Source organism: Hemitrygon akajei, chromosome 8 (assembly GCF_048418815.1).
Source record: "Hemitrygon akajei chromosome 8, sHemAka1.3, whole genome shotgun sequence".
Taxonomy (NCBI): Eukaryota; Metazoa; Chordata; class Chondrichthyes; order Myliobatiformes; family Dasyatidae; genus Hemitrygon; species Hemitrygon akajei.
In genome coordinates, this window is record NC_133131.1 from 126,885,020 (window position 1) to 126,897,452 (window position 12,433).

General features: G+C 37.6%; 1 protein-coding gene across 1 annotated transcript in view; it reads right to left on the reverse strand.

Moving 5' to 3' along the window:
• cubn (cubilin (intrinsic factor-cobalamin receptor)) overlaps positions 1–12,433 on the reverse strand; it is a 355,208-nt gene that overhangs the window by 154,166 nt on the left and 188,609 nt on the right. Inside the window, exons 37-41 of the mRNA XM_073055305.1 lie at positions 12,172–12,353; positions 9,218–9,419; positions 6,849–7,046; positions 3,513–3,659; positions 2,380–2,570 (exon numbers count right to left, since the gene is read on the reverse strand). Coding sequence (XP_072911406.1) covers positions 2,380–2,570; positions 3,513–3,659; positions 6,849–7,046; positions 9,218–9,419; positions 12,172–12,353 — 920 coding nt within the window. The remainder of the gene's footprint in view (positions 1–2,379; positions 2,571–3,512; positions 3,660–6,848; positions 7,047–9,217; positions 9,420–12,171; positions 12,354–12,433) is intronic.

The following is a 12,433-nucleotide window of genomic DNA, read 5'->3' on the forward strand; positions in this document are numbered from 1 at the left end:
ATGAATTCAGAGATCCTTCTCAAAGTTCTAAAAAATGTTAATCAGCAATAATCTCATTAATTTGTTCTAGGCACATAGCCTACACTGAAAATGGGACCGTCTTCTAAAGTAATGTTTTTTAAGTTAGTTTGTACAACTTCAGTTTACATCTGCAATTAGGACAGACCTTTCAGCTGATGCCAACACTTGTAATAGAGGTACAAGAAACTCCGTTCTCAGTACTAGCATTGTCCTAACTCCATAGCAGCACCTTTGGCCTGCTGTGGCTGGCTGCAGCTGCCTGTGTCTGTGTCCAAGAACCTTAAAACTGTGCCCTCTTATGTTAGCCATTTCAGCCCTGGGAAAAAGCCTCTGACTGTTCACATGATCAGTGCCCCTCCTCATCTTATACTCCTCTATCAGGTCGCCACTCATCCTCTGTTATTCCAAGGAAAAGAAGCCAAGTTCACTCAACCTATTCCCATAAGACATGCTCCCCAATCCAGGCAACATCCTTGTAAATCTCCTCTGCATCCTTTCTATGGTTTCCACGTCCTTCCTGTAGTGAGACGACCAAACTGAGCACAGTACTCCGAGTGGGGTCTGACCAGGGCCCTATATAGCTGCAGCATTACCTCTTGGCTCCTAAACCCAATCCCACGATTGATGAAGGCCAATGCACTGTATGCCTTAACTACAGAGTCAACCTGCATAGCAGCTTTGAGTGTCCTATGGACTCTGACCCCAAGATCCCTCTGATCCTCACTGTAAAATTATGTCCTCACTCTTGTACTCCATGTCATGTGCCGTCCTCATCACCCTGCCGAACCTATGCTCCCATGTTCAGGGAACTACATACTTGTACCCCAAGGCATTGAACGATACTCCCCCAGGACTTTGTCATGTACTGTGTTTGTCCTGTCCTGGTTTACCATTAGACATTAGAAAGTTTTTGATAAGAACAGTTCCACAGCCCCACAAATTTTGCCAAATTCCTATTCACATAGTGTTTTGAAATAACTATTGCACTTTTCTAAACTAAATTTTATCTGTCATTCTATTTTGCACTTTCCCAGTTGATCTCTATCCTATTTAACCTTAACATTCTTCTCAGTCCACTATTGGTGGCATCTGCAAACATAATATGCATGGCATCTACGTTCTCATCAAAATTATTAATATAGATGACAAACAACAAAGGTCCTAGCAGCATTTGCTGCAGCATACTACTTGTGCAAACAAAAGTATTCTGTGCAAATTATGACATGTTACCTTTAGTGACATTGATTTGAGAAAGGAGTGGTTGGAAGTGTAAAGCTTAGCACTCGCTTTTTCTAATGAACACCTATCCTGGGTATCTGAAGGCAAATGAAGTATGAAATAAAACTTAAACTCCCTTATATAACTGTGAGCATACTTTGAGCATAACTTGGAGCATAGCCTCTTCTGGGTTTCTGGGGAATTTCAAACAATGCCGATGGTGCAGAGGTCTGGTGTAATGGGTTTCTGCTTTTCTGTCCTTGTTTTGTGGCAGGGGAAAATAAGTTCTTTGTTTGGTGGAGGATTTTTTCTGTGCTTTAGCCATAAAATCATTGTAAAATGATAGTAAAATCATTTTTCAAAAACTTCTGCTGCTCAGAGGAAATCTTCTTCCAATGAAGCATGAAAGCATGCTTTGTTCACAGCCGATGTACAGACTGATGAACCACTTTAACATCTTGAAGGAAAGCACTGAATATAGCTTAAATTTCCTGATTCTTTTAAGCTGACAAAGGAGAACAATAGAATAATGAATCACTTTCACATCCTCAGAATTCATTCAAAGTTTGGTGTCTTTAGCTGGTCACAATATCCTAACTTCCAAGCAGCAACAAAACCAAAGCTTTAAAAAAAACGCAATTGATGTTTTAAAGTATAAATAAAAATACTAACGTCAGATTTCTTTTCTTATTAATTAGCTGTGATGTTAAACTTAAAGAAACATTTGGTTCTTTTCTATTTTTTTCTGACATATTTCAACTTCCAAAACAAACACTCTTCAGAGATTTATGCTGTAATCTGACATTTCTAAGAGGATATAAAAATTTCTTTACACCACCAAAGCACAATTCTCCCCTTTTTCTGGCCAATATCAATTTCAATTAAAAATACCAAAACAGATTATCTAATCATTTTACTGTTTGTTGGATCTTGTTAGATGCTAACTGGCTGCTGCACTTGTTTATGTTGAAACAGTTACTATATTTTAAAATTAATTTATTAGTTGTGAAATATGTTGCAATTTCAAGAGAACATGATTGTACTTTACAGATCCAGGTTCAGTAATCATTTTTAAAGGTAAAATCAAATACATAGCTTTCATATCAACTTGCACTGGTACAAATGACAAAGTTTACTTACTTCTAAATAATCGCCATGTGTGCAGTTTGTGCCAGAACCTTTAATCTGGAATGGCTGATTGAAATGGATAGCAATAATGAACCCACTGGTGACATCAACATGCCAAGTGCAATTTAGGTTTGGAGTGTATGCGTGAGGATAGTAGGGTGAAGTAATAACACCATGATCTGCAGTAACATGGCCTCCACAAGCTGAATGGAGTGAAAGTATCAGATTCTTAATTGAACGCATGCACAAACATTTTAAAAAATAATTTAAAATTAAGCACTACTTGAGGGATACACTTTTGCCATGTGTAACATGACAATAATTACCATTTCCAAATATTAAAAAGCACATAATAGCTTTACAGTAGTTTGTCTAACCACTTACATAGGATCCAAAAGAACATAAGCTTTCAGCCAAGTTATAGAAAATAAACATACCTATACTGAAAGCAGATTTTTTTTTAAATTTGAGGTGTATGTATTTTTTTTTACGGTTTATTTCCTCTATGAAGTAATACATTAAACAGATAATTATAAACACCCTGAGCAGGAAATCTGCTATTGTAGAGTCCTCATGCAGCTCATTTAAAAATTGAATACAATGCCAAACTTAGATATTATATAGGATACAAGTTAGCCAAAAGAGGGAACTGTTATCAAAATGTAATATCTTAGTTTATTACAACTAAGATGGTACAGTTTTAACTTACGCATACAAAAAGATTTCTAAGTGGATTGGTAGAAAATTCACTTTTATCATTAGCACCACATACTGGATTATTCAATGCATATTGTATTCCACATCCAAGATCTAGTTTAATTGTTAAAAAGAATATTAATATAACATTATAGTTTTACTATAAAGTTATAACATAATGCAATTTCTTACTTCTCTCAACTTATTTGTATTAAAATTCCAAGCTTGCACAATTTTCTCAATTACTATGTTTTCTCTTTATTAATATTGGTGATATAGAGGGTTATTAACCTGAAGTTATAAATCTGTGTCTCCAACCACATTTCTACTTTTATTTCTGTATAACTGCTACTGGCTCATTTTCAATTGTATTACATTTATAACTTAATGGAAATAATTTAAATAAAAAGAATGCAAGTAAATAAAATATATTTAAAGACACAGCATACTCTTATGATAAGAAGCATTGAATCCACCACCACTCGAACTTTCATCAGATGTAAATCGAAGGAACATTGTTTCACCAGTTGATCGAAGGGTTCCAGGTAACCCTCTGCCACACAAAGTGGCAAGTATTGGAGAGCGGTTATTGTCACCTCAAAGCAAAAAAACAGAATCTGTAATTCTTGTAAAGGAGTACATTTGCAATATCACAATTTCAAATTTGTCATTCTCAGCAGTACTGCACACCATGGTGCCATTCCCAAAATCTGAGTATTCTGTCGGTAATGAAGTACAATTAATTAACCTATCTGAGAAATTAATAGTGAGCTATGCAATGTTATACATTGAACTAAAAATTGAGCAGAAAACAAGCCAACACTTTCTTTCAATATTGTTTCCAATCACAAATCATGTATTAATTAGTCAACATACAAATATCTTTAAAAGTTATTCAGAATATTAACTATATACAGTGCCTATATAAAGTATTCCTCTGCCCTGGAAGTTTTCATGTTTTATTATTTTATAACACTGAATCACAATGGATTTAATTTGGCTTTTTTTGACACTGATCAACAGAAGAAGACTCTTTCGTGTCAAAGTGAAAACAGATCTCTACAAAGTGGTCTAAATTAATTACAAATATAAAACTCAAAATAATTGATTGTATAAGTATTCACTCTCTTTAATATGATACACCAAATCATTACTGGTGCGGCCATTTGGTTTTAGAAGTCATATAATTGGTTAAATGGAGGTCACCTGTGTGCAGTCAAGGTGTTTTAATTTTTTGCAGTAAAAATACACCTGTATCTGGAAGGTACAAATGCTGGTGAGTCTGTTTCCTGGCAAAAACTACACCATGAAGACAAAAGAACACTCTAAGCAACTCTGTTAAAAGGTAATTGAAAAGCACAAGTCAGAGATAGACACAAGAAACTTTCCAAATCGCTGAATATCCCTTGGAATACAGTCAAGTCAATCATCAAGAAATGGAAAGAATATGGCACAGCTGTAAATCTGCCTAGAGCAGACCGTCCTCAAAAACTGAGTGACCATGCAAGAAGGGGCCACCAAGAGACCTGTGACAACTCTAGAGGAGTTACAAGCTTCAGTGGCTGAGATGGGAGAGACTGTGTATACAACTGTAGGGTGCTTCGCAAGTTGCAGCTTTATGGGAGAGTGGCAAAGAGAAATCCACTGTTGAAAAAAATCACATGAAATCTCGACTAGTGTTTGCCAGAAGGCATGTGGAAGACTCTGGAGTCAGCTGGAAGACAGTTCTATGATGAAGGCAAAATTGATCTTTTTGGCCATCTGTGGTGAACTACATATACCTGTCTGGACATGCCACCCCCCCGCTGACTGCTCCTGTGGCTCCTCCCACAGACCCCGGTATAAAGGCGATTGGAGGCACAGCCCCGGCCTCAGTTTCCAGGATGTTGTGTGGTGGTCACTTGCTGCTTGTTCTTTCTTCCAGCCAATTAAAGCCTATATCTCGCCTTCACGTCTCCGAGAGTTATTGATGGTGCATGGTTTGCGTAAGCCAAACACTGCACATCATCAAAAACACACCATCCCTACTGTGAAGCATGGTGGTGGCTGCATCATGCTGTGGGGCTGCTTCACTGCAGCAGGCCCTGGAGGGCTTGTGAAGGTAGATGGTAAAATGAATGCAACAAAATACAGGGAAATCCTAGAGGAAAACCTGATGTATCCTGCAAGAGAACTGCGACTTGAGAGAAGATTTGTTTTCCAGCAGGACAATGACCTCAGCATAAAGACAAAGCTACACACGAATGGCGTATAAACAAACAACGTTACTGTCCTGGAGTGGTCAGGTCAGAGTCTAGACCTCAATCCAATTGAGAATTTGTGGCTGGACTTGAAAAGGGCTGTTCACTCGTGATCCTTGTGCAATCTGACAGAGCATGAGCAGTTTTGTAAAGTAGAAAGGGGAAAAATTGCAGTGTCCAGATCTGTAAAGGTGAAAGAGACCTATCCGCACAGAATCAAGGCTGTAGTTGCTGTCGAAGGTGCATCTACTAAATACTGTCTTGAAGGGAATGAATACTTTTGCAATCAAATATTTTGTGTTTTATATATGTAATTAATTTATATCACATTGTGGAGATCTGTTTTCACTTTGACACGAAGGAGTATTTTTCTGTTGATCACTGTCAAACAAAGCCAAATTAAATCCACTGTTGTAAAACAATTAAAACATAAAAACCTCTGGGGGGGTGAATACTTTTTATAGGCACTGTATGTCAGAAAATTTCGAAGTATGTTAGAATGTTTCTGGACATTGATTTGGCTGACCCTTACATAATTCAAGTTACAAAAAGAAAATAAAGAATGCAACAAATTGAAAGTTGCAAGGAAGTGCAAAATGAGATAAGATTTATTCATCTTAGAATTACTTTCAATTACATATGTTGGGATGAGGCAAAAAACATGAGAGAATCAAACGCCATTAATATTATTCAGGATTTATTTCAATATCAGAAAAAGAAGCTAATCTTTAATAATGATTGGCTGAAGGAACCCTGGCCAAGATATTCCTTGGCACTCAGAAAAGCAATTAAGCCTACAGTTTCTGACAAACCAACAAAACCATTTTTAAAAGGATACCAATGAACTGTAAAATTGCACAGAAGGCTCCAGGTAGTGGTGCAAGAGGACAGTTTTGCTTATTAAATCTGCTCAAAAGCTCAGCCTCCATGCACTTATCAATGGTGCAAAGAGGTCATTGGTGAGAAGGAAGAGGTTGGAGAAAGGGAGAGGGGGAAGGAGGAGGGAGAGGAGGATAGCAATAGACCCTTTGGCTTACCGAGTGTGCACTGATCACAAACCACATGTTTTCACCTATAGTGATATTTTTATGTCCCTGCTTTCTCATCAGTTTCTCCAAATTCTATCACTCACTTACCTACTTAGAGCAATTCATCATGACCTGTCAAACATTCAGACAGCAGTGTTGAGGAAAACTGGAGCACCTGGAAGAAACCTACATGGTCACAGAGACACAACACCTGAGGTCAGGACTGAACCCAGGTCTGCGGCACTATGAGGCAGCAGCTTTAAAAGCTGACCACTGTACTTTAAGGAGGGGTGTCCTTCCCAAAGATCAGTGCAGGAAGCACTTTGCATCAGGTTGTAAGTAACATAGCACTATTTTCAATATACGTCTCTCCAATCATATTTTCTTTGCATGGAATCAGATTGGTGCTTTATACAGCACATAGTCAGTGTATCAAAAATAGGTGAAATCCATTTAGAATTTCAATTTTGAAGAAAGTAAAGTTGCTTAAGATAAAAATTTAGGAAATAATCATTACCATCCCTGATGACTAGCTTATCATATCTACAATATGCATCTAGCTCAATATCTAGAGCCAAGATGTTCAATTCTACTGTGCTCTGTGGTGCCCAAATGATCCAAGCACAGTCCAAGTGTGCTCCGTAATTACTGGGCCAGCCTGGTGAGAAAAGGAAAGTCGGGCTCTCCCCAGTCACAACAACTCCACCACATGAACCTGCAAGAAAATGAAGTGTTCACTGTTATTTCATAGTGAAATAGACCAATATTCCAGCAGATTGAAAGAGTTACCTTTACTGCAATTTACTATCATTCAATTATTTAAAAAATATACAAAATATCTCACTTTCAGTGCTTCGAAAATTCAACATGTAACAAGATTTACTTCTTTTAAAAGAATCTGTACTGCTGGCAAGACAGAAAAGCTCAAAACTCTCTCTCATTTATTGAGCTCTGCAGGGACAGGGAGAGACACTGTCCCTACAATGATATTCTAGGAACGTATGCTTCATCATTTTATCCAACTAAGTTTACTGCAATTCTGGCAAAGTCTCATTTGACCAGTAGACAGAAACAGACCAAATAAGTATATGATCTTCCAGATAAAATGAAAGTAGGTACATACGGCAAGAAATACTATTTTATATTACTATTGTTTTTAACGTGTGTGTGTGTGTGTGTGTATGTATATATATATAATATATAACACATACATATATATGTGTGCTGTGCGTGTGTATTTCACTCACAGGATCACATCACCATATTTTAGCTGTTCGCTTTAACAGAGTGGTTGACTGCAACATTTGTAAACCACATACGGTTTTAAAGTAACAGACACAAAATGATGGAGGAAATTAGCAGGTCAGGCAGCATCAACAGAAATGAACAAACAGTCAATATTTCGGGCTGAGGCTCCTCCGCAGGACTGGAAAGGAAGGGTGAAGATGCCAGAATAAAAAGGTGTGGGGGAGGGGATGGAGGATAACTAGAAGCTGATAGATGAAGCCAGACAGGAAAAAAGGTAAAGGGCTGAAGAGGAAGGAATCTGATAGGAGAGGAGGGTGGCCCATTGGGAAGGGGTGGACCCAGGGGAAGACACCAGAATAAAAAGTGGGGGGAGGGGAAGAGGGGTAGCTAGAAGGTGATAGGTGAAGCCAGGTGGTAGGAAAGGTAAAGGGCTGGAGAAGAAGTAATCTGATTCAAGGGGAGAGTGGACCATAGGAAAGCGAGAAGGAGGAGGGATCCCAGGGGGAGGAGATAGACAACTGAGAAGTGTTAAGAGACCAGAATGGGGAATAGAAAATGATGGGAGGAGGCGGGAATTTTTTTTTAACTGGAAGGAGAAATCGATATTCATGCCATCAAGTTGGATGAGATAAAATAATATTTTAAAACAATTTTGTGGTTTGAATATCATCTGTGCAAAATTTAGCTTTATTTAATTTAGTTTATTGAACTTAAATTGCCCACCAACCAGTGAAGGATTTAAACTGATGCCTAGTTCAAACTGAGTAATTGTGTTTGTGAATATTTGTGAACAAACCGAGGTTTGGATTTTTCATTAACATTATAGACAAAACAAAAAAATGCAAAATAAAGATGATAATTTTATGTTCTGAATTTAGATGCAAAATGATTCCTCAGTTACAAATGATTCTTCAATAGAAAATAAAAATTCAAAAATCCTTGACTCTGCCATTTGCTGGAAATGTATCAAAATAAGTGCTAGAAACATTCACTTTTCTCTGTCGCTGCTACGCCTAAGGAGAGCGAACTCCCACGTTTGTCGATTTTCATCATCCCATTGCCAAACTCCCTGCAAGTTTAGATATCTAGTATAAAGAACAATTACGGAAGTAAGGGCCTCAGCTTGGCATGCAAGCTTAGAATATGTCTTTATTTAAGTAGCAACAGGGTCATCTATATTATTTTGTGTACACCCAGGAGGGAATTCCGCAAAAGCAACACTAACAAACTAGTAGTGTAGCACCTGCCTCACCAATATAATTACTTGGTTTTTTTTAGAGCTGATCTATGCTCTTTATAAAGATTTGTTTTACTAAATAACATTTTTAGAGGCACGGTAACAGGTTCCAAGCGGACATATCAATGTACGTGCATATTTGCCTTAGATACATATGTACAGCGCATCTCATTTTCTTTTGGGGAGCTTGACATTAGAACAATTATTACAAAGTAAACACAGGAGTTCCTTCCTTTTTCTACAGTCTTAACTCTTCTGACTTCAATAGCATATTTCCTACAGTTGAAAATTCTTCTCTACCACCAAGACCTAGTACAAATTTCCAATTTTGCCTGTGACTTCCCCCTTCCCCCCCACCCCCACTAAGAATGCCTGTCACCCTTGTACGTTTAACCACATACCAGGTTGGAGAGTTGGTGTTGCTGTTGGGTCAGCAATATATCTCACTGCAAACCATTCGATCAGGAAACCTTTCCCAGTTATTGTTGAGTCACTGATAAACTGAACTGTTAGGGTGCTTCCAGTGGAGGTCACAGCTGGAGGCAGTTCAGAGCCACAGAATTTTCCAATAAGACGTGCATGAATATTGGAACCATCATAGAACTAGAACCAGAAAATATGGATTATTATTACTTGAATTTTACATTGTAGTTTTCAATTTAGTCTGCTTTGTGCCTATGACATTCATGACTCCTGTGCATATGACTATAAGGTCAACTTTCAATACTTGGAATTTCACATGCACATTTTTTCCCCACATTGCTTTCTCTCTCCAACTCTATCCTTTCTCTGTCAAGCTCTCTGCTTTACATTTCCTAAACACTATTTCTTTGTTGCTTCATACTGTGTGCCTCTCAAACATTTCACATTTGTTTCATTCTTTTAATTTTAGGTTTAACCAAAGAATTAGAGAAAAGTTGAGAGAATGGAAATTCAAATGAAAAGTAGAAAGGGTCTGGAATTCACTGACTGAAAAGACTTTGGGAGTATTATTTCAGTTGGGAAATTAATTTCTATAGGAGCTTGACCATCTTAGAAGCATTTCAATTAGATGGAAGCTCAATATTAGATGATTTTATAAGCCTCTTAAAATGTACTTTTTTGGATTTTCCCTGTTCCTTCAATAAGTTGCAACTTTTAAATGAAGTCAGTGAATATTGAAAAAGGATCTAGTGCTTTCCTGGTGTATGTAAGGAATAAGCTCTTCTCAGGCTTTTCCAGCCAGATATGGATATCGATTTTAACCGATGTTTCAATGACAGACTCTGCTATCTTCATCCAGGGATGATGCCCAGGCATTTTTAGTCCTATGGTATATATACACCCGTTGCTCATCCCTCCTGATTGGTTAGTCATCATCCAATCGGGTTATGTGTGTCAAAGATGACCTGGGACTCAGGACAGCCGGAGTTTAGAGGATTTCCTGTGAGTGCCGAGCAGCAAATATTGGCTAGATGGAGTGCACGGTGGAAATCCACATCGTGGAGTACAGGAGATGTATCCGTTTGGGCTACCCAGAGAAATTGGCGGTAGCAGAACATTGCATTTGTAATGGCCACAGGACTGAATTCAGGTGCAAAACTATGGCATCAATGGCTTTAGAGACTACCTGGTTAAGGGAGCCTTTGAAATAAAACTAGAAAAAAATAAATTTTACAAAGATGAAGGTCTCACTCACTGTAAGAACTGTAAACAAGGTGGGACAGCGGAAACATAATTGGATGGGGACTAACCAGTCAGGGATGGACAATGGGGGTATGGATTATTATTACCAGACTAGACATGCCTCAGCCTGATGCAGATGGCAGAAACTGTCATCGAAACACGAGTTAAAATCGGTACATATCCTCGGCTGGAAGCCTGAGAAGAGTTTATGCATCAGTAAATATTTATAATAGATCTATAAGAAAGAAAACATTTCATATGGCAAAGAAAGCTGGAATGCTAAGAACACATTCTGGGCACAAGACTTTATTTATTATGTTAATAGATGTAAGGCAGGTAAAATTGGTTGGGATGGCTGTGGAAAATGCAGAAATGTGTATTAACACTTCTAGAACATAAAGAAGTGAAGTACGAGTAGGCCATTCAGTCTTTTAAAACTGCTTTATTATTCAACAAGATTATGGCTATTCTTCTACATTAACACTACTTTCCTGCTCATCCCCAAGTTCCAAGTGCAACAAAGTATATACTGGAGGAACTCAGGTGGTCAAGCAACATCTGTGGGGAAAATGAATCATCAATGTTTTGAGGAAAAATGTGCTTCAGGACTATCAAAAATGTCAATAATTTCCTGCCTTCCACAGATTCCTTTCCGCTACTGAGCACCTCCAGGATTTTGTCACTCCACGCTCCAGCATCTACACTCTCGTGTCCCCTAATTCTTTGATTTCTCTAACATCCACAAATTCTTCAATCTCAGATTTGAATGTATCAATACCAGAACTACCGCAGTCTTCTGCCGTAGAGAACTTCAAAGATTCACTACCCTTTTAGTCAACTAATTTCCCTCATTATTAATTTAATTGGCTAAAATACCCTCTAATATGAAACCATGACATCTTGTTCTAAACTCTTCAGTTAAAAGAAGCATCCTCCCTGCATCTTTCTTTTTAGGTTCTCAAGAATTTTGTAGCTTTCAATGAGGTTACGTTTCATTTTTCTGAATTCTAAGGCGTAGAGATGTAGCCGACTTAATCTCTACATTTCAACTAAGATTCTCTCCATTGTTTTCAATTACTTTATTTTTACATTCTCAGAGCTTCTTCACTGACTGCAGTTAAATTTCATGGCTCTTTTAGGAGGTGCTAGCTTTCTCCAAAGTAGCATTGAGGACCTTCCATCTCCTGTTCCATCCTTCCTTACCTCCCAACAGGTCTGGACCCAATGAGTACTGTAGATAGTACTGCTTATATGGCAGAACCTTCATCAAGCTCTGCCCACTTCTGGGCATAGCCAAAGCTGTTGGCAGATGTTTTAACTTAATATTATCCAATAATATATTAAAATTTCTGTTGGAAATACCTTAAAACTTCAAATGCAACAGATTTCTAATCTATTATATTCTATTATATCACTGAGTCTGTAATTTCTAATGAAGATGTAATTGATTTACAAGATAAATATCCAATTCCATCAACATGATGTACTGTATCAACTGCTATGTAGAAGATGTTGGAGCAGAGGTGGTAAAATACTGGCATTTTCAATTTAAAATAGTAATGGAATGATTTGTTGAATATCTTAAAGTTGCACTGTGGCATTCAACAAATTCTCTAAAGCTAAAACTAAACTGATTGTCAAAATCCTATAGTGCAAACTTGAATCTTGTTGAGGTGGAAAGAGTACTCACCAATAACTTATCAAATCTGCATTCATGAAGTGCATCGATATCCAACTCTTGAATTCTGGCATGGATGATATAGAATGCTGGAGCAGTAATTGTCCAGTGGTAGTTGACATTGTGTGGGTAATACAGTGGCCATAATGGAGATGCAATTTGTCCTTGGATGCCCGTGATTTCATTGCCATACACTGAAATTAACATATTTCAAATTAAGACAAGGGGAATGGGTATTAATGTCTGCTCTTTGCTATTATAAAAATAATGTTTT